Raw genomic sequence first — 27,576 nt, 5'->3', positions numbered from 1 at the left:
TTATTGCAGCATAAATTTGCATAACATATGATGAAAAAAGCCACAGATAAAATGTCTTGCATTACTTAATAAATGTAATTTAATTTAAATGTCTCACGACTGCATTCTGGATATAATATATATATATATATATATATATATATATATATATATATATATATATATATATATATATATATATATATATTTTTTTTTTAATAGGAGAACTCCTTACATTTTACTTATAAGAGCTTAAAAAAAATATCACAGAAAAAAACAAGCCCAAAATCATTGAGGGCAACACAGCATATGACATATTTAGTATTAATCAACATGTACTGCCCCAATGAAGGCAATAACAAAGGTTGAGAGAGAGAGCGAAAAATAAATAACAGCTGTTTTTGGTACAAGAAACTGTATTTTTTCTTAAACTAGACATCTGGGGGACAAACAGTTAATATTACTAAAATAAGAGATGTTTGCTCACCTTATACTTGCTGCTGTCCTGTACGGGGTCACCCTCCCTGAGCCAGCTGACTGAAGGTTTGGGATTCCCGAAGGCCGTGCAGCTCAGAGTGATGCTGCCCCCCTCTTTAGCCTCCACATACTGCGGCGGTGTGTCCGTGAAAGTTGGGGGAGCTGCGACACAGAGAAACGATGTGAAAATTCCCTATCTGTTCTCCATTATTCGCTAATGGGAGCCATAGGAGTTCAGAAGGCCATTGGAGCGGTTAGCTCGTACCTGTGAATAAGAGGGACTCCTGCTCATGGATCTGCCTCCTGCATACATATACACTCATTTATGAGCTCTTAGTATACAGTATATGAGCTCTCTGGCTGGCATCACTCTCACTGTTAATAATTCTGCTCCTGCTTCACGGCCAGTTGATTTAGGAGCTAAAATCTCCCTTTCATTATATATAAATCAGGATGGGGAAGGGGTGGCCATGCCATCCCGTTCGTGGGCTGGACAGCACAGCACTGAATGACAGAACAAGTTCAATTCAACAGTTCTTCACAGTTTTGCTAACTTTTTAAATGTATGAAAGCTTTGAAATTAATTCTTTGCCACATCTGCTAATGGTGGATGATCAGAGAACAGCTATGATTATTCTAAATAAATAAATAAAACCACATAATTGCAAATAAATTAATAAAAAGCACTGCAATAAAACACTTAGATTTTAATAAATTTGTGACCATCTACATCACAAAACAACTTTGCATAATTATACATTTTATAACTATTTTAAATATACTTAATGCATGCATTTTTATTGTAGTATGAATATTTGTATTTACTATACAGCAAATCAATAAATCATTAAATATTATTATGTACTTTACCCATTTTTTTCACATTTTGTTATGTTGTGTTATTATGTTAAACTGCTTTAAATTACTTTTTTTTTACCATCTGTAAGTTTCTCCCATCTCCATAAAAGATCATAGAGCTCAACCAGTGTGACCATCAGTGTCTTGATCACCTCTCTAACCAAGACCTTTCTCCTTTGATTGCTCAATTTGGCCAGGAGGCTAGATCTAGGAAGAGTCCTGATTGTTTCAAACTTCATCCATTAAGGATTATGGAGGCCAAATGCTCCTGTGAACCTTGAACACAGCAGAATTTGTTTTGTAGTTCTAATTCCCTAAATCTGTCTCAACACAATCCTGTCTTTCAGCTCTGCAGGCCATTCCTTTGACCTCATGGCTTAGTTTTTGCTCTGACATCCATTTCAGCTGTTAAACATTAAACAGGTGTGTGTGCCTTTCCAAATCATGTCCAATCAACTGAATTTGCCACAGGTTAACTCTAGTCGGAGTATAGAAACATCTCAAAGACGATCCAGCAGTGGCGGCTGCTGGTCTTTCAAAGAGGGGAAGCTCATTTTCGGCCTACATCATAAAAATTGTCCATTTATTTATACGTAAATTCTGCCATCGTGTGCAGTTTGCTAGCTGGCTAGTTCACCGCCTGGCCTACTGTATGAATGAATGAATGAACAAACGATCTAAAAAAACATTAAACTCGACGGAGGAAATGTGGGAATTAGGTTAAACTGAAATAAGGAATGTGGTTTATAATTGTGTGAAATGTATAATGAAAATTGGCCAGCAATTTCGCCAAGCAAATATCAAGAAATAGGTTGCAGCAGTTTGTCTTTTGACTACACTTGCAAAGTCCACTATGGGACTGAGCTCGAATCAGTGTTGCCAACTTCTTTCGATGAAAAGTAGCTGCAGCCAGTTTGAAAAGTCGCTAAATGTCGCCAGATGACGTCATGCGCTAATTAGCATATTCATTACGTCATCGCGTCATATTACCTTTTACGTTTGTTTGTCTCTCTGTGCTCACTGTATTTTAATGCAGCCACATTCTCAATAAAACTGTTTTCCTTTATATATTTTACTGTTTATGTTGTCAGTCAACGGGATAAATATGAAATAGTGACTGAAACGCAGCCCTTTAAGAATACATAACCAGCTCTCCCTCCCAAGAAGTTAGTATGCACAAACATACTAATTTATAATCGAGCCGTCGTCTGATTAAATCAAATAATACATACAAGATAAGACAATTCCTGTGCTGTGATTTCGGCTATATTTGCATGTAAAATTAGAGAAGCAACATAATATCTATTTGAACTGAACTCCTCTCAGCTGCTCACTGAACAGAGAAAGAGGTGCGTGCGCGCTGACCTCGCACCGTTGCGGCAGTACCAGTGATCACAGAGACTTGCTAAGGTTTGTCAAAGAAGTCGCTAGATTTGTCGCTAGTCACTTTTGGGGAAAAAGGTCGCTAGGGTGGTCTGAAAAGTCGCTAAGTTGGCAACACTGGCTCGATTAGCTTCAGCATCAGCGACTTCTTATAGGACACAATCGCTGTCAATCAAAAGGAGATGCAGTCTTTCGACAAACCCTCCAATCATCACGCAGAAGCACGGAGTCCAGCCCCGCCCACTCCTCCATTCACCCCCAGAGACGCTGAGCGTCCGGGGGCGGGACATAATCGCAGCATTTATCCAATGATCGTCTAGTTTTGAAGCACTGAAAAAAACTGTTCAAAGCAGCCCCATTGAAGTCAACGGACGCTGGGCTTCAACAGGCAAATACACTGATGCTACGGGAATATATGAGAAGGAAATCGAGTCACCTGCTATATGTAGCTGATTCTGAACGAACTCGTCTTCGAGATGAACGTGTTCTAACGCATTTTTAATCAATAAAATGTTAACACAATAGTACACGTTTGACCATTAATTTTTTGACATTATAGGGGAAGCCGAGCTTCCCTTGCAGTCTTAAAGAAATCCCCACTGCGATCCAGTGAATCTGGAATGCTCCTGATCTAAATTTCAAGTGTCAAAGCAAAGGGTATGAAGACTTGTGCAATGTAATTTTATCAGTGTTTCCTTTTTAATAAATTTGCAAAGTTGTGATCAATCCGGTTTTTGCCTTGTCATTATGGTGAGTGGGGTGTAGATTTATGTGGGGGAAAAAAACATAAAATGTGAAGAAAATTAAGATGAATGCTTTCTATAAGCACTGTATATATATATATATATATATATATATATATATATATATATATATATATATATAGAGAGAGAGAGAGAGAGAGAGAGAGAGAGAGAGAGAGAGAGAGAGAGAGAGAGAGAGATGCATATTTTGTTTTGATGGAAAACCACTTAAATAGTTTTTTTTATTATTGCACAAAGTATTTAATATACACATTTTAATATTACAAATAATTTAAACAATTATGCACTATATATAGTTTTGTGACACATGAGGGGGAATTATGTTGTGCTGCATGATATTTTATTCAAAACCATCAAAATACTAGTGACTTGTTGCATAACTGGTCATATTTCTTATTGTGTCCCTTGAAATTAATTTGGTGATTACTCAATTATTTATTTCTAGGTACAATGATAGACGTTTGAGTAGAGGATAACAAAGGAACACTAGGGAGAAACAGTTTTTTTCTCAAACATGGTCAAATATTTAAAACAGCGCTGAGACAAGAGGGTCACACATTACCACAGAGATCACAGGAACATCTTGCTCTCAAGGAACACAGAAGATATGGGTTTAGCGATATCTCTGCACTTACAGAGACCTGGACTGAACCTTCTCAAGCCAAGCATCTATTATACATGGCTCGAAATGTCTGTATGACTGTCTGTGAAACCACCTTGATCCAGCTTTCTTGATTTGAACTGGTCTGATTATAATACTGATTTCCATACCTTGTATTGCCATTTTTTAGTACTGCTTTATTCTGCTTAATTAAAACTTAAGTGTTTTCAGTTTTTTGAAGGAACCCCAAAGATCTGATGGCACATGACCAGAGTGCTGAAGGCAACATTTCTGAGGCCAGCCGCTAAGACATCTGTGCAAAACAACGCCTCCATCTGCTGTGAGTCTCCATTTACTGCCTTGCACACTCTGACACACTGCTGACCTGTGATGTTGATTAAACATAAACACACACACACACACTCTCAAGAAATCCTGAAGGCACGAGCACTCTTTAGGCTAATGAGGAGGATGTGTGTGCCTTACGTGAAAAAAGCAGCCTCATCTGTGATTGTCTCATGTTTCATAGCCACTGAGAGCAGCTAATTGATATGGACATCTAAGTTTGCCTTTGCTTTTCAATCTAAATTCCCATTAGTGGCTAAACATTCAGGCGAATCCACTTGGCATTAGCTAAATGCCTGCCACAGCACACCAAATGGAGGGAGAGCAACTGCCCAACACCTGCTGTGTATACAAATCACTGAGAATATGTCTCACCAGATTGAAATGCCTTGCTCTAAATATTCCAGTGAGATTTAGCCAATATGAAATTAGGCAACCTAGTGAATTTTGCGACTGCATTTTATTTGGCCATCATGATTTGTTCCTAAAATATTGGAGCTCTAGGACATGTTTATGTGTGACAAATTTCAGAGTGAAAAAAGACAGACAATGAAAAAATAAAAACGTTGTTGTTTTATGAATGAGGAATTAGATGGGATCATGAAAAGCGCATGTTTCATTTCAGAAGTGGAGAAAATTCGTTTTTTTTTTGTTTGTTTGTTTTGCATTTTGTAAATGTAGTTTTTAGGGTCACTTCAGTAGCAAAAAAAAAAAAAAAGTGTGAATTGGTATTCAGTTCATTTCAAAACAAGATTCAACAATCAATTTGCATAATTTAAAACATGACACTACCATTCAGATGTTTGGGGTAATGAAGGCTATATTTATTTGATCAAATATACAGTAAAAATAGTAATATCATGAAACGTATATCACGTATTTCTTATTAATCAAGCAATTCTAAATAATATTATTTTCTATTTTAATATATTTTAAAATGTTTTTTTTTCCTGTGAGTTTTCAGCAGTGATTACAGACTTCAGTGTCCCATGATCCTTCAGAAATCATGTGCTGCTCAAGACAATTTTCTTATTATTATCAATGTTGAAAACAGTTGTGCTACTTAATATTTTTGTAGAATCTGACAAAATCTTTACATTCTTTGATGAATATAAAGTTCAAAAGAACAATTTATTTGAAACAGAAATCTTTTGTATCAATGTAAATGTCTTTACTTTTATCTCTGATTAATTGAATGTATCTCTTCTAAAAAAATCTTAAAACTAGCGCACTATGAAATTATGAATTTCATAATTATGCCCTTTTATTATTTCAGCTAACACACAGGCAAACAATGAGAGTCCTGGAATAGAGCTGTTGAATTTGCCAAATGATCACCTGCTCACCCTCTGCACATACACACACCTTTATGAAAAAAACACGCACACGCGCGCACACACGTTTTGTTTTCGACGCTTCATAATAATCCCTTCGATATTTCCAGGACTTCGAGGCATGATGACATAATCTCTTTTGCAATGAGTGTGCGTGTCAGCCGGCAGCCGGTGATAAAATCACAAGCTCTTATCACAGGCACAGATTGTGAGAAGAATTCAGCTATAATAAGTCTCTGTGGTTACACCGGCCACACAGGTAGATGTTTTAGAGCACAGACACACACTAACAACACACGCATTGCACCAGTGAGAGCTAATTGGCAGGAGAAGCATGGAGAGGGCTGCGTGGAGCTAGTCCCACAGGAACATCTTCATCCTGCTCATCTTCCTCTCAGGATCCTGTACTGAGTCGAGCAGCTGTGTGAATGCTGCTTGCTGGATTACACCTCATCAGATCACAAGACCGGTTTACAAACATGCAAATATACGTGAACCGCACCAGCTGTACACACCGGCATGAAGCTGTTAACTGTCACATATCTCAAACGCAGGGAGAACCCAAGCAATGTAAGAGTTTTCAATGCACAAAGGTCTAAATGAGTTGGAATTTACACTTAGTATGAATCTACATGTCATTCATTGAACAAAATTTCAGGATAATAATACAAAAATAAAAAATAACAAAAATAAAAATCCAGAGCTCCACAAATAAAATTTAATATATTTACTATTATTTATTCTGTATTATTTACTACTATTTTAGATTATGTCATTTTATTATTACAGCTAACAGCTATTTTTAATTTATTAATTTATAACCTATTTTTCATCTTAATAATTCACAATGGCACATTTCACAGGTCTAATTAAATTATATTTAAAGTGTATTTTAATCTTTAAATTATCTGAATATCTTGCAAAGTGCAAACACTTGCTATGTGGCACTATCAGAAGATTCAACCAATGACATATATTTGTGGCGGGACTATCTGTTTGCTCGACCAATGGCAGATGACAGTGCCATAATATAAGCATTATTTAAATTAATTAAGAAATAAATATATTCAATATTTAAATTATATAGTAAACGTTTGGTAAATCAAGGAATATATTTGTTTATCACATCTATCTATCTATCTATCTATCTATCTATCTATCTATCTATCTATCTATCTATCTATCTATCTATCTATCTATCTATCTATCTATCAAAATAAATACATTCATTTGGGTAACATTAGTAGCAACCTGCACACTCAGCCATGAATCGATCTGCGTTTAAAATGCACGCTATAGTCATGTGACCTTGACAGGAAGCTGATTTTAATTCAGGGGATGTTGCTGCTGTCAAGGTCACATGATCTACTCAAGTGAATCAATAGAGACATTCAATACTGCACTTCACGTCATTATTACATATTACGTTGACTCGTACAGACAGACACACAGACTCATACCGTTAGATCATGCTGCTTATATGCTCCTTCAAAAAAAAAAAAAAAAAAAAAACGTTTAAGCAGCTGAGGTGTTATTCATACAACAGATCCCTCTTTATGATTCATTTCTAATATTTCACAAAAGAAACACACTTGAACAAAACCATCAAATTGAAATGGCTCAAACGAATGTAGTGTCTTTGTTAACGATTGAAGATAAGAGGCAATTCATAGCTGCAGCAAAGCACTTTTCCACAAAAGGAAAATGTCTTTTTTTATATTTGGGAGGTTATGTGAATGTAACCAAATTTTAAGTCCAGTCACATATGGAGGGCCCATCGGTGAGCAAACCTATTTTCTTATCTCTCAGACACTCTTGGTCAAACACAGATTAAATGTGAGCGATGCATACTGAGAAGAGAGGAGCCTCACCGGAGGTTGGAAGGGGAAACTGAAAGCCTGGTGGATGAGGGGCATTTCAACAGAACCCAAAACGAATACAAACAAAGTACAGACTATCACCGCTCTTTCTGAAAACCAACCCTGCTGTCCCTATAACAAGCACTGATTCAATTAGACCAGGAGGAGAACTGACCCTCAATTCCTGTTTCTCTGTCTCTGTTAGTTCCTTCCATGTCAAATGTCAAGAGTTAGCTCACCTCACTGCTACAGGAAGTGGACGTGTTTTATTCTCACATCTGCATATACATAGCTGTGGTAAGTCTGATTCATTTAAGTGAATCAGTTTGTTCACTGCAAATAAATGATTCACAGTTAAAATAAAGGAATATGATAAAGGAATAGTTCACACAGATACTTATCCTCAGACCATCCAAGATGTAGATGAGATAGTTCCTTCACCAGAATTTTGACAAATTTGTCATTACATAATTCACCAATGGATCCTCTGCAGTGAATGGGTGCCGTCAGATTGAGAGTTCAAACAGCTGATAAAAACATCATAATCCACAAGTAAACCAGAACGACTCCAGTCCATCAATTAACATCTTATGAAGCAAAAATCAGCATGTTTGTAATAAACAAATCCATCCTCAAGACATTTTTATCTTCAAACTGAGTCCTCTATGCATAATATTGCTTTCTCCAGTGAAAAAGACATCTTATCTGAATCAGGAGAAAAATATGCACAGATCAAGCATACAAGAGTAAACGATCCAAACTGTTCTAATCAAATATGTCAGTGGATTTTGATGTGAGAGAACAACAGAAAATCGACTTTTTCACTGAAAGAAGCATTATTATGGATTATGGACCCATATTTTGACCAGAAGTGACAGTTTAAAGTTAATACATGCTGAACAATGATGGATTTGTTTCTTACAAATACACAGCTTTTCACTTCACAAAACGTCAATTGATGGACTGCAGTTGTGTGGATTACTTTGGATTGTTAATATGTTTTTATCAGCTGTTTGAACCGGGTGTGCCTCACATGTCCTGAAAAGTGAAGCTGCGGGCTCTTTGATTGCCCCCTGGTGGCTGGCTGCAGTACAGTCATAAACCCTGCCCTCTCCATGTAATCGAATGGGACTTGAGTCAAAATAAAAAAAAAAAAATTACACTTCCAATACAATTTTCTGAAACAAGGTAGTTGTTATCACGCTGATATATGTTCAATTGTTCATTTTGGGATAAGTTGGATTTTAGCTAGTAATTTGATGCTTTAAAAACGTAACTTTTCTATAGTGGAAGAAAGTGGAGACGCGTCGTCCATCTTTTTTTACAGTCTATGGTTTGAACTCTCATTCTGATGGCACCCATGCACTGCAGAGGATTCATTAGTGAACTAAATTTATCCTAATCTGTTCTGATAAAAAACAAACTCATCAACAACTTGAATGACCTGAGGGTTGGTAAATTGTCATCAAAAATTGTCCCTGCATCTTTTTTGAAGCAAAACATTTAGTTAAATACTGCTCTTCATCACTGTTCTACTCTGTTATGTACAGTAAAAGAGTATGTTTTCTATTAGTGTGTGAGTGTGTGTTTCAAAGTAGCTTCGCACACACTGTCATATGCGGCTAATATACATAATAATAATACAGCTTGCATAAACCACTCCAGATGTGAACTTTATTCAGGTTTATCTTTATTTATTCAGGTTTTAAGTAGAGTAAAATTTATCAAGTGGATAATATGGTACAGGGCCATTTATTAAAAAAAATATATAATCTTGCTCGTATCGCAGTACACTGACAAAGAAGCCTGAGGTGGAGATTTGTAATATAAAACCGCAGGGGCACATTTCTCTCAGTTCATATTGTGTGTTTATGTGATGATGGTGCAACTGTGAAACATGAAAGAAGTCAGCAAAATGGAGCAAGTGAGGAGTTTAAAGGGAGATGGAGTGATACCCAAAGCTAATTAAGCACAAACATAAAAGCCAGAACCAGCCCCCAGACCGCTATTCTGAAACACTAATCATAATGTAAAAATCCTCTTTATCTCATGCTGATGGAGATCTGGAAGATGATCCAAAAGGCTCTAGAAACTACTGGCCCCCGGCTCCTGTATCTACTTCGCACATGCATGAGAGAATAACTCGTGCAGATTTCAGGCTCTAATTTTCCTTTTTCATATTACAGACATGTATAAAAATCACCTTACACAATTTGATCTGCTTACACATGTAATCCTTGGCTTTTGTCCTCCTCGGTTATCTTGTTCATGTAATATTGGTAATATCGTTCACGATGTATAGTGTACAGCTAATTATGTAATTGCATTTCAGGTTAATTCAACATGATAAAGAGCAGAGGTTTTCAATGGGAATGCACAATGTGTATTGGTACCACATTGATTATCGGCTGATATTATTAATTAATCTGTATTGGGTGTTCATGCTAATTTCCCCTGTTTTTAAATGTAGATTACCTCTGCCATCATCTATTGCTCATTTAAAAAGGTAATCTTTAAAAATACTAATAATTTAATAATACAATTAAATGTAATCTTTATCAAATCTCAAAATGAATCAATTTTTATTTTATACATTACAATGTTATGATGCCTAAATGAACAATTTTAGTTTTATAGTACAGAATTTGAATATGTGAATACCCCAATATATTAGAATATATTATATATAGTTTTTTATTATTGTTATAATTATCATCATTTTTTATTATATTATCGACGATAAACTGAATTATTGTTACAATTATTATAAAATGATTAAATATAGGATGATTTAATTAACTGTTATTTGAGACCGTTATATTAGTATGTAATTATATATATATATATATATATATATATATATATATATACACGAGACTTGTTATTTTAGTATTATTTCTATAATATTATTGTATTCTTTAAATTATCTTTTATATGTATTTATTTGTTTTCATTTTCATATTAAGTTTTAGTAATTTTGTTATTTGTTTAACTTTTTAAATAGTTTTATTTAGCTTTTATTTATTTTTATTTCATTTTTCATTTTAGTACTTACAGTATTTGATTTCAGTTAGGTGCCAAGGTAACATTTATTTAATTTTTTTTAATTCAAGTGTTTCATTTGATATTTAATTTAGTTTCAGATTTATTTCAATTAACAAACATTTTTTAGCTAACAACAACAACAAAATTGCTACATGCATGAAACATCAAAATAATCTAATAAACAACCTGATGTCTAATAATAAATCTGGGTCTTGAAATAAGGCCACCTTTCTGCGTAAATCCTGCAGCAGTTGTTGGTGTCTCCCGTTTTTTAATTAGTGAAATTATCAATAGCTTAAAAGACAGAGAATCAATAAAAAGGGCTGAAGTTCAACCATCAAACATTCTCTCACAAACACGCAACACATTTGTCGATGAAATGAGTGAACGGACTGAAATAAGGGCAGTAAGTCATTATTGAGTAGAGTACATAAGAGTACATAAGAGTAGTGCACTATGGCACCGGAGGGGCTGGCATGCTGTCAGCTTCATTTACACCCAATGACAACACACCAAAGGCCATCCCTCAACTAAAATTGAACAACCAGGTCTGTCGGCTGCCTGTAGCTAAACCCACACTTCGCATTCCCATTAACAAACCAACAAACATGCTGCAGGTCAACAGACTGTCACAATCAGAGCTACAAATATCAATTCTGCCAGTTCTAGAATTCTGTGCCTACCGCCGCGCTATCGTTTAAAAGCCTTTATCTCATGCCATGATGCCATCTGCAGTGTTTCTAAAGCATATTGCCTCATGGTGCTGAGCATTTAGCACCCACATTAGATTGCAAGGCCATCAGGACCATGGACAGCTCCCAGGCCCACACACATCAGCACCACGGACAGCTCCCTAACTCAACCCTGTAGTGATTCTGCTATAGGGTCAGTCCGACTCATCAAAGACCTGATAATGAGCCAGTTAGAATGGCAGCATAAGCAAAAGTACGCTTCACCCTGAAGATCAATGAAGCCTGAAAACCTCCAAAATTGTTGTGCTCGTTTGTCTCTGTGGCTTTATCAGGGTTTGTGCTCTATCTGAAGGGGCTGCAACTTCATTCGCTTAACAAGCTTTGTGGAAAAGAAGATTTGTAATGGCATTATCAAAATCGAAGTTCATCTAAGCTGATTGATATATAATGGTGCTTTTTTGAACTCTAACTTCTACACTGGATGAATTCACCTGTTCTAAGAGGAATGAGACTTTTATGTCACAAATCTCTAAACCAACAATGTACGGTCTTAATTAAAAGATGTCTAGCAGGCAATTAGCACCTGTTTAAAATGACAATGACTTCATCTTTCAGGCTGAACATAAGAGTCAGAGTAACATCAGCATGCTTATATCCTTTTGCTTTGCATTTCAGGCTACAGAGGAACACTGTGGATGCATTAATAATAAAGCAGTAAGTCACTTCAAACACTTCAAAATATGGTTATTAATATAAATATAAACAATTAAGATGGATTATTAGCCTAACTTTTGGAAGGCTGACAAGCCGTATTTAATCTAAAATGTTTTAAACAGCAGTTTGCAGGTGTGTTTATAATTATTATGCATGCATCTCATATTGAGACAATATTTGTACATTTAAATTAAACTAACAAACAAACAAATAAATAAATAAATAATCACAGACATTTGGTCACATCTCAGAACCATTGAAATGGAACTGGAAACCAAAAATGTTCGAAATTTGTTTATATATAATCAATATCAAATTTAAATAAATTATAAATAAATGGTCACATCTCAAAACCATTTACAATGAACTAAAGGTCAAAAATGACTTTAATGTTCCAAATTAGTTTATATATTTTAAAGAATGCAGCCTTATATTAAGACAATATTTGAACATTTAAATTTAAAATAAGTAAACAGTCACATCTCAAAACCATTTAAAAATTATCCAAATTCGTTAAAATATGAATGTAGCTTTATATAAAGGCATTGTGTCTACATTAAAATGTACATTTAAAACAAATAAACAAACAAACAAATAAACAATTCTTCAAAACACGGTGAAGAACTTAAAAGAAATGTATTCCTTAATATGTTCAAACATTAGATATTTAGGTGAATCTGTGGACGTCATGGCTTGATTGTATTCACAGCAAGTGATCTGCCACCAGCAATCATGCAAAGTCACAGCATGTGAGCGGAAATGCAATACGATTTTTGGACTGCCCTGAGACTAAGCAACAGACGTTCTCTCCTCATGCGGATATCCCATTAAATCCCACGGGATTAGCGTTAGCTCACAGTCAGTTTGGAATAGATTTAACCGCTCTACTCTCCTCTCTGACCCTGCCATAGGGATCTGAGTATTAAACAGACGAGATGCTACGACAACCCAACCTCTCACCTCGTGGTCAGGACATGACCTCCTAGCTTCTTAGAGTCTAGTTAACTTCATTAACAGTAACCACAAGATGATTGCTGAAATAAACCGATAAACGTGTGTCCATCCTGTATACATCACACCACAGAAAACAGTATGAACAGCAGCTGTAGTTCAAACTGAAAGAGGCGGGGCTTGTATTGAGCATAAGAGCATGTATGTGATGTCAAATCAGGGGTGACAAGACACGGATCACAGAATAGGCTTCATAAAAGAGATGTTTAAGTGTACTTGATGAAGAATGTAAAAATGAACACCCTATAAACCTTAAAATGCCTTTTGGATAAGGAAAACCCATTTACATTACCTGCGAAAATGTAAAATTTATTTTTAGCCTCACACTGATTAGGCTTTTGATGATGACACTGGCTAACATTAGAAATCAAAGACTAATTTGTGTACAAAGTGTAGAATAGTGAACATTTAGGATTTTCTGTTTGGATTTCAATGAGAGTTTTGTGTTTCCCCTCTCAATTTTTGCAACAAGTTTAATCTGAAATCCAAAGGATTAGTTCTAACCAGCAGTGGAGTGTAAATATGCTGTAAGATCACAGAGAAAGCAGAGGATATCTAGTGCTGCTCTGTGCTGGAGTTTATTCTCTCCACTCACATTCAGCACTGCAGAGGAGAGCAAGTTATTTAAGAGACAGACCACCTATTAGAGATCTTAGTTACTGTAAATGGAGCAGCAACAGAGATGTTAACAATACCAAAAGATATATTTAAAGAAATAACTTACAATAAAAACATTGTCATAATTTCCTCATGCCATTACGAATCTATCAACTCACAATTACCAATACGCAGAATCAATGTATGTATTAATTAATTTAATTGTTCATTTAAATAAATATGTATAAATAAATAAATTAATTAAAGAGAGAAAGGAAGAAAAGGTATACGAATAAGAGACAACATTAATACTTAACTGAAAAAGCACAGCCTAAAACAATGATTTAAATACATGTATAACCAATAACATCACAAAACAACTTAAAAGTCGTTTTTATTAATATGAATGCTAAAATATTAAGTACAATATATTTATAATGTATATTATGTATAGATTACTGTAGCATAAATGTTTCTTTTTATAAAATATATAAAAAAGATAATGATTAAAAATTTTAAACGCAACAGCAATTAAAAAAAAAAAAAAAAAAAAAAATATATATATATATATATATATATATATATATATATATATATATATATATAATTTTTAATAAAAGTATAAAAAAATATATAAAAAAATTATATATTTTTTTTTCAATTGCTATTGCATTTTAAAATTTTAATCATTATCTTTTTTATATATTTAAAAAAAACTGCTATTGCATTTTAAACTTTTAAAAATTATTTATAAAGAAACATTTATGTAGAAGATATATATATATATATGTATATATAAGAATGATTGGTAGAAAAGATTAAGTAGATTTTTGAACACATTTTGAACATCTGTAAAACAACAACAAGAATAATAATAATCATAATAATAATAATAATAATAATAAGGATACTGTATTTTAAAAAAACACACAAAATATACTGTATTCTTTGCCAGCACATTATCCATTCATTTTATAGACATTTCCGTTATATCATAATACAGTGCAAAATTCAAAATTAAGTTAAAACACCCGTTTAAAAACAAAGAAAAACTAAGAAAAGAAATCAATATTGACAATTCCTTCATATTAATACAATACATAATGCCCTATATTTTTTCCGGGTAGTGTTGCTTCTGAAGGCTTGAAAAAGTGCCACCTATTTCATTCTCATGTTGAGTTCCACAGCAGAATTATGATAAAGTGATACAGGTTTGACGACATGAGTGAGTAAATTAATTTTTATTTTTGCTTGAGTTACTGCTTTAAACACACAGATCAAAAGATGTTCCCTCCAGTGTGTCGCTTCAACAATCACCTATATATGAGTGAGCGTTCAAATCTGCTGCATTGATGAACCGTTACATCACTTCCTCTCTCCCTACTTAGCACTTTTGACATGTGCCTCACACCTCGAGCGACACAAGTGTGAGTGTGTGTGTGCGAAAATATCACAAGAACCGTAAAACAACAGCTCTGAGGCACAAAGTAACAGCAGCTAACATAGAGCTCATTTCTTTCCTGAGAGCCACTCTAACCACCGCGCTAACCGCCCCTTAAACGGCCCCAAACACGCCAGCAATCCACACAATACCCTTCAGAAAGCACTACATTAGCCAGCCCCATGCATATATTCATAGAGATATGCAAAAAGCTTTATGCTTGTGTAGAATATCAGAGACTGAATCAGACAAATTTAAGATGCGATCAGAACATTGAAGAACAAGAAACTGGAATTCCACCGAGAGGCCCAAGGAAACAGGATGCCGTAAATCAGATTCCTAGCTCCAACTAGTCTGAAGCAAGCAAACTAACCAGCAAGCCTCTTTCACAAAACAGCTTACAACCTTGAGACAAAAGAACACTTACTGATAATTCCAATTCAGGAAGGAGACCGTCAAATTTGGGGCAAGTAATCAGGACTGATGGTCAAAGAGATGGCTATCACATGGGTTCCACGCTGAATTCACGAGCTTCCTTAGACTGACTGCCCCCACACATAGAAGACAGACCAGACCAGACCAAAATTCCTTTGTCTAAAGAACATGCCTTCTTTCTCCATAGAACTATACGAAGACTTTCTTTTCATATGCACATAAAATCATCCTAAAAGGACATTTCTATGCAGAACCCCATATTGTTTGTAACCCACATATTAGACTATCATGTTTTAATCAAATATTATGTATGTCTTTTTAATCATTATTGAATAGCTGAAGGATTCAGATGCGTGTTTGGTATGTATGAGTGTGAAAAATCATGCTTTAAAATGTTTCTTCCAATCAATTCTTTGTCAAATGCATCATAGTCTTGTTATAGAAATCATGTTCAAAAGTAAACTTTGCAAGAGCCTGTAAAGTTCGGACTGAACAGATAACATGTTGATTTATTAGTGGGGTGGGGAAATAAAGCAATATCCCGAGCAAGGACAGTATCTAATTGGTCAAGACATCCAGATGGGACGGTCTGGAAGCCGAGTTTAAAAATTCAGGACACCATCAAACTCTCTCTTAGTCACTCTCTCTCCTCTTCTGCCACCGCGTTTTGACACTGCTCTTTGAGCGTGCTCTGGCCCATGTGCCAGCTGCTACCACAATGAGAAGGAAACCACCTAGTCTCATTACCTCCTTTTATTTTTATTCTTTTACTTTAGTTTCTTTTCTTTCCATGGAGTTTTGTGTTCTAATGTAAGTTTGCTGCAAAGTTCAGCACCGACTGCACTAGCTTCAAACTTCAACCAGACCAACTCTACATTTTCAGCCAACGCCCAAGACGTCACTTCAAAGATTATTGAACTTCCAGCCAATCAGCAACTTCGGGGAACCCCCTTTCTGCAACGACAACGACACAAAGGAAACCCCTTAACACAGGCAATGCAAGTAAGTAACACCTCCAGGTTCTAACTCAAACTCAAAGCCAGTGTTAATTTCGTTGATGAAGACGACGACGAAAAATATTCGTCGACGAACCTTTTTTCTGTGACTAAGACGAGACTTTGACGAGCTAAAACTAATATCTGATGTTAAAAACTATGACGAAATTTATGCGCGTCTTCGTTAACAAGACGAGATGGGACTAAAATGTTATTTGAGGACTACCGGACATTCAAAATACATCCTATAGGCTAAGTTAACTGTCTTGTCTTTCAAAATGTGCGTCTCTGTCATTGGATAAGGTGCGTTTGCATATCTAGTCTCAGTATGGCAAAGTATAGCCTACCAAAACGCGAACTAGCGATCTGAAACAATGGCCTCAGCACCCGAAGGGTTAGGGAGTGGGTGACCAGAAGTCCCGTTTTTCCCGGGAGTCACAATTAATTGTCGATTAACTTAAATTTAGTGAAGGTGCGATAGGCGGAAACGCGCTGATAGAAGTGCTCTCTCTCGCGCGCGCTCCACTTCTTCAGTTCTCATACAGCGCGCGATCAGTTCTCAGTGCTCAAATACACACACAGCAGTCCAAATGTCTCTCATGTAGTCAGAGTATCTCACGGAAATACAGTCCGTTATGGTTTAAGTGAGCTTAAACAGGTGGGTGAAAACTGAATGTATGTCAGTAGGCTATTACATACATACCTTCCGTCTTAAATGGACAGCATTCCTAATTATCTGTCATAAATGAGTTTAATTTATATTTCTACCAGAAAAATTTAAATTTATTCCAGTTTTTCCAAATTCAATCCTTGATTCAAATTTCTCATAACTAAGCTTAATTGTTTTGGTCTAAAGAGAGAAGTATTGATGACTATTTTTGTTAGAATACTACATATAAAATAGCTACCAAAATAAATGTTGGTAACTGCAGTTTGACTAAAAGTAATGACTAAAAGTTGACAAAAATGCAATGACTTTTCGTCGACTAAAACTAGACTAAAACTATGATAGACTCAAATGACTAAAACTAGACTAAAACTATGAAAGACTCAAATGACTAAAACTAGACTAAAACTATGATAGACTCAAATGACTAAAATGTGACTAAGACTATTAAGCATTTTCGTCTCAAGATAAAGACTAAGACTAAATCAAAAATGCCTGCCAAAATTAACACTGCTCAAAGCGAGGGGTAAATAAGTGATTGATGGTTGTTAAGGTCTATGCAATTGAACATATTGCTGTAAACTTGGGATTTCACATTTCCATTCTCTTAAACTCATCCTTTCCTTACTTTCTCTCTTTCTGCAACGTGTGAATGTGTGAATGCTTGTGTTCATGTGTTAGATTAGTTTACATGTCTTATGTTTATATAAATAAAATCTTATTTATATTGAAAAGAGAAGTATCTTGTGTTTTGTGCTCACAAGTTAATGTCTTAATCTGCCGATCTTGTTACTGTGCTATTTAATAGTGTTTTCACTATATTTTGGATTTTAATATCCAGTTTGTTATACGGCTCGTTCAGTGAATCGCCGTAACAGTGATTCTGTTCAAATCCCTATAAAATCATAAAGGATTCCCTTTAAGCTAAATTAAACTATTTCTTTAAATTACATATTAATATTACGTTTTTATTAAGTTACACTTGTGAAGGTTTTTTTTTTCCTTTCTTTTTTTTCACAAAAGCCTGCAGAAACACCTCTGAGAGAGCAGGAATTGCTAATGAGGGGCGAAGACCTGCCCGTCACACAGATGAGACGCAAACATATTACAGTACACCCTAAAATACAGTTTAGTCTCTGATTAAATTGTGTAAAAGAGACTAGTATTGCACACTCTGAATACCATGCTGCTTTTCCCAGCACTAGACAGATTGGTTGAGGTCTCGTAGAAGAAACACTGCTGATATTAGTGTGTTAGTCACACAGGGCCGCAAGGCACACAGTCACACAGACATCCACACGAGGCTGATAAACTGGCCTGTCAACACTCCAAATAGTGTGCTGAGCTGCTGGATTTGAGACTAGCAACAACACAAATGGATACACACATACACAATCTCACGGAGCGACATTGCAGCAGGAATGAGGGAGGACGGGATCCCTTTCATCTTCTAAAAACTTGAGAGTCAAATAAAAAGATTCACAAAGCTGTGCATTTGGAAGGGTGATCTGATTCACAGCTGTTGTCTATTAGAAGAGGCTGAGCGTATATATCACACAGCAATGAGCCGGATTTAATGTGCTGTAACCGGTTTGGGTATTTGAGTGTCTGCTACCTAGACAATGGAATCTAGAAGGCACAGTGACATGATGCATTCACAGGAAGACTGACACTGTGTCGTACCAGGCATGATGCAGCAGCAACAGCCAATCAGAACAGTGCATGGACAGGTTTTCTCTCTTTGATCGCGGTCACACTTACAATACGCTGCCCAATGTAAAACACACACTGGACTTTTCCCATTTGGACACTTGCAACAAATGACCAACACTTTTCAACTAAATCAGTGCACATTTAAGAACTATTTAAAATGACCCTCAGACCAGTTAAAAGTAATTGAAATACGGCTCAGGAAAGGTCTATGAGCTAGGCTTCGAACTCTGTAAATGTCAGTGTAACCAATCAGACACACCAATATTTGTTATATTTAACAAATAATCTCTTATGCCCCCTCATCTAACCAAAAGGCCAACTATGAGGGTCTGTGGACCCTTCCCCCCCGAAATGCATCTAACACCTAAGAAGGCAGAACAGGTCTCTGGTTCCATGGCAACCCATCTGATAACATTGGTTGTATTGCTCAAAGGAATGCGGGAACTCACTTCTTTGCCTCTTAGGAAAGACACATTACACCATAAAAATGGACTATTCTCTACTTAATTCATAGAGAACCCTTCTTTGAATGAACACACATATCTTTAGGTCATTGTGTGTATTATTACGGTTCTTGTATATGTTTTTGTGTATTGTACACTGTTTTCTGTATGCTTATGATAGATCACTAGTTAATATCACTTTAGCTGCATCATGTTTAGTCTCTATCAATTTGTCTTCGGATGATCTAATTGAGAGTGAATATTACATGTCGATACCTATGTAACATATTAGTGTCCTAAGAATCTTTAGAGGTTTGTGCATTAACCCAGGCGAATTACCTATGCAAATTAACATGTTCAGAGACAAAAGGTAGTAAAACTTTCCCTCCAAAAATCCAGGATTCCATTGGGTATTTGACACCCCAGAGGTGTGAACTCTATAGCAGATAAAGCTCCCACTTCAGAGATGCCCGGCAGTCTGCGGTTTTGTTAGATCCTAAGAGGATGTGAGCTAGAACTTTTTCTGACCCTCTAAGTTTTTGTGCCAGGCCTTTGCGGCCTAGTCTTTCCATTCAACCAAGCTCCTTGGACCTCAGCATGATCTCTTTCTTAGCTCTTTTCCATTCAAAACTTGGAAGAACATTTCTACCTGAGAACATTTTTGGAATTCATCACTCTTCAACCCGGAAGAACGTGATCGGGAGTCCAAAACTTTGAAACCATTAAGACTTTCATCTGAGATTGCATTCCGGACGCTCGACCCGACCAAAGGCAGTGCAAGTATAACATTTAACTAAACGAAACAGAGGTTTAGTATAAGTTATAGACCCCATTATAAATGGCACTGATGGTTTTATTCAGGTGGTTAAATTACTTTCTCCATAACTGCATTCTCTGGTTTCCTGATGGCTTCATCCATCAACTATCATTTAGCCTTTCCCCATGCATGAGTGATTGTACGTATGTATGTTTGTTTGTTTGACTAGTTTGCGTTAGTGTTTAGTTAATAAAAGTTGTGTGCACAAATTACATGAGTTTCTGACTCTGCCTTGCATATTAAATGTCCCTTTACGATTTAGACCCTTGCTACAATGCTCTAATGTATTAATAGGAAAGTATTTTCTGTGGCCAAGGAAATACCCTTTCTTAAGAGTTGATAGGAATTTACACTGAATGTTCGCTGGACGGACAGATCAGTTGATGGCAATTTAATTCTGCAACAGTTATTACTGTCAGCCGATATAAATAATGATTAATTGCAATTATTCATAATTAATCGTAATTATTTATATACAATTTCCTTTTGAGCTTATAAATTGTTACATCAGCGTACTGCCACAAGGCTATCAGCACTGACAATTGTAATATTTAAAAAATATTGTAATATTTAAATGTGTAGTAAAAGCACTCATTTTTAGTCATGCATTAAATTGATCAAAAGTGACAGTAAAGATAAATGTTTTTTTTTTTCAACTTTCTGTTAATCCAAGAATCTTTAAAAACACAAACTTCAATGGTTTCCACAAAAATATTAAGCAGCACAACTGTTTTCAATACTGATAATAATAAGAAATGCTTCTTGAGCACCAAATCAGTATATTAGAATGATTTCTGAAGGATCATGTGACACAGAGGACTGGAGTAATGATGCTGAAAATGCAGCTTTGCCACAACAGAAATAAATTACATTTTAAATTACATTCAAATAGAAAACAGTTCTTTTAAATTGTAATAATTTTTCACAATAATACAATTTTTACTGTATTTTACATTTACATTTAGTCATTTAGGAGACGCTTTTATCCATAGCGACTTAAAAAGGAGGACATTAGAAGCAATCAAAACCAACAAAAGAGCAACAACCTGCAAGTGCTATTATAAGTCTTGGTTAGCCTAATGCAGTACACGTAGAAAGGTTTTTGTTTGTTTGTTTGTTTGTTTTTTATAAGAAATGAGTAGATAGAATAGAAAAAAGAAAGCTAGTGTTAGTTTTACAAGAAAAGCTAGCAATTAGAGAATAAATATGCAATTGATAGAGGGTCAAATGTGTGTGTGTTTTTTATAAATAAAAAGAAGACTAATAGATAAAATAAAATTAGAATAGAGAGTGCTAGAGTTAGAGGGTCAAATAAAGATGGAAGAGATGTGTATTTAGCCGTTTCTTGAAAATGGGTAAGGATTCAGCTGCTCGGATTGAGTTGGGCAGGTCATTCCACCAGATGGGAACAGTTAATGAAAAAGTCAGTGAAAGTGATTTTGTGCCTCTTTGGGATGGCACAATAATGCGTCCGTCACTTGCAGAACACAAGCTTCTAGAGGGAACGTAAGTCTGAAGTAATGAATTTAGGTAAAGGGGTGCAGAGCCAGTGGTGGTTCTGTAGGCAAACATTCATGCCTTGAATTTAATGCAAGCAGCTATTGGTAGCCAGTGCAAATTGATGAATAGAGGTGTGACGTGCATTCTTTTCGGCTCATTAAAGATTAATCTTGCAGCGGCATTTTGGATTAATTGTAGAGGTTTGATGGAATTGGCTGGAAGATCTGCCAAGGGAGCATTGCAATAGTCAAGTCTGGACAGAACAAGAGCCTGAACAAGGAGTTGTGTTGCATGTTCCCGAGAGAAAGGGCCTGATCTTCTTAATATTGTATAATGCAAATCTGCAGGACCAGGCAGTTTTAGCAACGTGGTCGGAGAAATTCATCTTATCATCAATCAAAATTCCAAGGTTTTTGGCTGTTTATGAAGGAGTTATGGTTGATGAGCCTAACTGGAAGGTGAAATTGTGATGAAGTGATGGGTTTGCTAAAACTACAAGAAGCTCTGTCTTTGCTAGGTTGAGCTGAAGGTGATGTTCCTTCATCCAGCAAGAAATGTCTGTTAGACATGCTGAGATGCGAGCAGCTATCATCGGATCATCAGGATGGAATGAGAGGTAGAGTTGAGTGTCATCAGCAGAGCAGTGATATGAAAAGCCATGTTTCTGAATGACAGAACCTAGTGATGCCATGTAGACAGAAAAAAGAAGTGGTCTAAGAACTGAGCCCTGAGGCACCCCAATAGCTAGATGTTGCGACTTGGATACTGTAACGGTCAGTGGTTGTAGTCACAGAGGCACAAGACGAAGGTATAAACAAAAAAGGAATCTTTAATAAACGGCTTCAACACACTTAAGACACTATATTTACTCAAGATCGGACAAACACAGAGGTAGAACTGAGGACTTATAAAGGGAGAGGAACAAATGAGGAAACAAGATGATTAATCAAACACAGGTGAAGAATATAACTAATTAACAAAACTAGGTCATGAACTAAAACAGGAAAAACCAAATAAGGGCAGAAAGGAAACTAAACAGAAACAGATATGTTACAGTATCTCCCCCTCCCGGAAGGTGCGTCCCGCACCGTAACAGTAACATCGGGGAGGGGGGGCGGGCGTCCTGGAGGCTGGAGCAGGACCAGGATATGACAGGGAAGCCTCCAGGACGGATCAGGAGCCTTAGGAGGCCATGGCAGGACTGGAGATTCGGGAGGCCATGGCGGATCTGGAGCCTTGGGAGACCATGGCGGATCAGGAGCCTCGGGCGACCATGGCGGATCTGGATCCTCGGGCGGCCTTGGCGGATCGGGGTCCTCGGGCGGCCTTGGCGGATCGGGGTCCTCGGGCGGCCTTGGCGGATCGGGGTCCTCGGGCGACCATGGCGGATCTGGATCCTCGGGCGGCCTTGGCGGATCGGGGTCCTCGGGCGGCCTTGGCGGATCGGGGTCCTCGGGCGGCCTTGGCGGATCGGGGTCCTCGGGCGACCATGGCGGATCTGGATCCTCGGGCGGCCTTGGCGGATCGGGGTCCTCGGGCGGCCTTGGCGGATCGGGGTCCTCGGGCGGCCTTGGCGGATCGGGGTCCTCGGGCGGCCTTGGCGGATCGGGGTCCTCGGGCGGCCTTGGCGGATCGGGGTCCTTGGGCGGCCTTGGCGGATCAGGAGCCTCGGGCGACCATGGCGGATCTGGATCCTCGGGCGGCCTTGACGGATCGGGGTCCTTGGGCGGCCTTGGCGGATCAGGAGCCTCGGGCGACCATGGCGGATCTGGATCCTCGGGCGGCCTTGGCGGATCGGGGTCCTTGGGCGGCCTTGGCGGATCAGGAGCCTCGGGCGACCATGGCGGATCTGGATCCTCGGGCGGCCTTGGTGGATCGGGGTCCTCGGGCGGCCTTGGCGGATCGGGGTCCTCGGGCGGCCTTGGCGGATCGGGGTCCTCAGGCGGCCTTGGCGGATCGGGGTCCTTGGGCGGCCTTGGCGGATCGGGGTGCTCCGTGGCCTTGGCCCTTGGCCTGGCCACACAGACTGAGACTATATGGCCCCCCCCCAAAATTTCTTTGGGAAAATTCCCCTCTGGGGGCCACATTGGAGGAGCGGACTCCTGGGGGCGCTCTGGAGGAGCGGACTCTTGGGGGCGCTCTGGAGGAGCGGACGCTTGGGGGCGCTCTGGAGGAGCGGACGCTTGGGGGCGCTCTGGAGGAGCGGACGCTTGAGGGCGCTCTGGAGGAGCGGACGCTTGGGGGCGCTCTGGAGGAGCGGACTCTTGGGGGCGCTCTGGAGGAGCGGACTCTTGAGGGCGCTCTGGAGGAGCGGGCACTTGAGGGCGCTCTGGAGGAGCGGGCACTTGAGGGCGCTCTGGAGGAGCGGGCACTTGAGGGCGCTCTGGAGGCGCGGAGCTGGACGGAACCAGCGGAGACGAAGGAGAGCTGGACGGGACCAGCGTAGATGCAGGAGGGCGCTCTTGCAGCGCGGACACTTGAGGGCGCTCTTGCAGCGCGGACACTTGAGGGCGCACGGGAGGCGCGAAGCTGGATAGAATCAGCGGAGACGAAGGAGGGCTGGATGGGACCAGCGGAGACGCAGGAGGGCGCTCTTGCAGCGCAGACATTTGAGGGCGCTCTTGCAGCGCGGACACTTGAGGGTGCACGGGAGGCACGAAGCTGGATAGAACCAGCGGAGACGAAGGAGGGCTGGATGGAACCAGCGGAGACGCAGGAGGGCGCTCTTGCAGCGCAGACATTTGAGGGCGCTCTTGCAGCGCGGATACTTGAGGGCGCTCTTGCAGCGCGGATTCAAAGGGGCGCTCTTGTAGCGCGGACATTAGAGGGCGCTCTTGCAGCGCGTACATTAGAGGGCGCTCTTGCAGCGCGGACGTCAGAGGGCGCTCTTGCAGCGCGGACATTAGAGGGCGCGCTTGCCGCGCGGACATTAGAGGGCGCTCTTGCAGCGCGGACATTAGAGGGCGCACGGGAGGTGCGGGGCTGGACGGGACCAGCGGGAAATCAGGTGGGCTGGACGGGACCAGCGAGAACTCAGGTGGGCTGGACGGAACCAGCGGGAACTCAGGTGGGCTGGACGGAACCAGCGGGAACTCAGGTGGGCTGGACGGAACCATCTTCGCCGCGGACGGCGTAACGTTCATCGCCATTTGCGGCGGTATCCTCTTCGCCGCGGGCGGAACATTCATCGCCGTCGAAGGCGGTGGCTGCACTGTATAAACCTCCTCCACGATGTAAGAGGACCCCGCGAGGGATAGCACCAACTCCAGGTATTGCTTCAGGGAGCCCGGGGTAGAGGCAGGTGGTGCCTGGAGGAACAGGTTGTCATCAAGGCCGCTCCAGACGACAACCTTCAGCGTGCCATCGTTCCATGGCACGCGGTGGGCGAGCTGGAGGAAATCCTCCAAATACTCTTCTATGGAGCGGCCCTCTTGTGCGATCTGGAGGAGTCTTTCTTCGGGAGGCAGGTAGGCGCAGTCCATATTCTGTGGAGGTCCGATCTTCTGTAACGGTCAGTGGTTGTAGTCACAGAGGCACAAGACGAAGGTATAAACAAAAAAGGAATCTTTAATAAACGGCTTCAACACACTTAAGACACTATATTTACTCAAGATCGGACAAACACAGAGGTAGAACTGAGGACTTATAAAGGGAGAGGAACAAATGAGGAAACAAGATGATTAATCAAACACAGGTGAAGAATATAACTAATTAACAAAACTAGGTCATGAACTAAAACAGGAAAAACCAAATAAGGGCAGAAAGGAAACTAAACAGAAACAGATATGTTACAGATACCTCACTTCTACAAGATACCTTGAAGGACCTATCTGAGAGGTAAGACTCAAACCACAGGAGTGTGGTTCCTGAGATGCCCTTTCTCAATAGGGTTGACAGGAGGATCTGTTGTTTGACCGTATCAAAAGCAGCTGGTAAGATGTGTTTGACAGATTGTGGTGTGGAAAATTGTGCAGTGAGGTTTGCAATTTTATTAATGAAGAATGTGGCAAAGTCGTCAGCTGTTAGAGTTGATGAAGGAGGGGGGACAATGTTTTAAAGAGTATGCGAGAGTTAGGTGAATTGTTAATTTATTATTTATCTAAATAAATAATAATATTTTGATCAAATAAACGCAACATTTTGAGCATAAGAGACTTACTGACTCCAAACTACTGAGAAAAGCATCATTAGGGCTATGCCTCAGAATGTAAAACCAAATAGTTGACTTCCTTCCAAAACACAGACTTGCAGCTAGTTAGGACAACATTTTTTTTATCACAACACATCTGGTAAAGACACTTCCCGAATATTCTGGCATGAACCTGTCTTTCTCAGTCTGATCCAGGCTAATCTTCCTCAGGCTAAAAACCAAAACTGACCCCTATAAGTGACTTAAGACAAAAACTGATTTTAGATCAGAGACTCACCGTTGACTGTGAGGTGCACCCAGCTGCCGTTGTGAAAGGTGTGGTACTGTTGTTCCAGCATCAGGACCTTGCACTCGTACCAGCCCTGGTCTTCCGAGCGAACCCTCTCAATGCGTAGAGATGACTTGCCATGCAGGCTGGCTCGGCCTGTGGAGTTCAGAGACACACAAAAGATATGAGAGATGCTCTAACGGGATCTAAAACACCCGTCGACCACAAAACAGCAAGTAAACTGTTTAAATAAGTCAGTTTGAGACACAAATATTACTTAAAGGGACACCAAAAATGAAAATTATGTCATTAATTACTGTCACATCTGTCGTTAATCACCCTAATGTCGTTCCAAACCCGTCAGACCATTTTTCATCTTCGTGACACAAATTAAGATATTTTTGATGAAATCCGAGAGCTTTCTGACCCTGCATAGACAGCAATGCAACTGACATGTTGTTACGACCATTTCTTTTGGTAAATATTTTTGTTGTATTGTATTGCTGTTTCTTTCTTTCCCTCTCGCTCTCCTCTTTGTTAGTGCGAACATGAACGGGTTCGGAGCTCCTGGATTCCTCCTCCGGCCGGCGGCCAAACTAATGTCCAACAAATATTTTGTGGCTAAAGCTCATTTTTGTTAAGGATACAGCACACTTTGTGAAACAGAGCGAAGGGGTGTCCTGCCCTTTTATTTGTGTGAATTTGTTTGGGGTTTGTTTCTTGGTTAGGTAGTTAGGTAAGCTGGCTGTATTTTATTTTACAATGTGATCAGGTTATTTAAATTTCTACTTTTTACATTCTAGATTCCTTTTGATTGTTATGTTGGCCTGTGGCCACCCCGAAGAGATGCTCCCTATGTTTCACCAATAATCTTTAATAAACATCACAGTTTTGTTTACATAATCAGTGTGCTTGTTTGGTCCCCGACTGGAGTGGTTTCTTGTTCTTTTTTGGGAATCCATCACTACCAACCTATTTCTATTATGCCCTTATCGTACCCTAGAGTCGGGGCGTAACACATGTTCAAGACCCAGAAAGGTAGTAAAGACATTGTTAAAATAGTACATGTGACATCAGTGGTTAAACCATAATGTTACGAAGCTACAAGAATACATTGTGTGCAAAGAAAACAAAAATAGGAACTTTATTCAATAATTCTTCTCCTCCACATCACCGTCTGCCGCCATTCATGAGAGTACCACGATGCATCTCGTAGCTTCATAAATTTACGGTTAAACCACTAATGTCACATGGACTATTTTAGCGATGTCCTGACTACATTTATGGGCCTGGGAACATTTCAGTTACATTGCTTGTCTATGCAGGGTCAGAAAGCTCTCAGATTTCATCAAAAATATCTTAATTTGTGGTCCGAAGACGAACGAAGGTCTTATGGGTTTGGAACAGCATGAGGGTAAGTAATTAAATGACAGAATTTTCATTTTTGGGTGAACTATCCCTTTAATTTTCATTCCAAATAACATTTAC

The 27,576-nt window shown here is 38.9% G+C and overlaps 1 protein-coding gene across 1 annotated transcript in view; it reads right to left on the bottom strand.

Moving 5' to 3' along the window:
• LOC306856108 (protein turtle homolog B-like) overlaps window positions 1-27,576 on the bottom strand; it is a gene marked incomplete at both ends in the record, with an annotated part of 144,644 nt that overhangs the window by 79,179 nt on the left and 37,889 nt on the right. Inside the window, 2 exons of the mRNA XM_079395133.1 lie at window positions 467-618; window positions 26,098-26,244. Of these exons, the coding sequence (XP_079251259.1) occupies window positions 467-618; window positions 26,098-26,244 (299 nt within the window). The remainder of the gene's footprint in view (window positions 1-466; window positions 619-26,097; window positions 26,245-27,576) is intronic.

The sequence above is a fragment of the Barbus barbus genome, assembly GCF_936440315.1.
Source record: "Barbus barbus genome assembly, chromosome: 36".
In the NCBI taxonomy this organism is placed as follows: Eukaryota; Metazoa; Chordata; class Actinopteri; order Cypriniformes; family Cyprinidae; genus Barbus; species Barbus barbus.
Note: the sequence above shows the minus strand (reverse complement) of the source record. Positions and strands in the feature narration are given on the sequence as shown.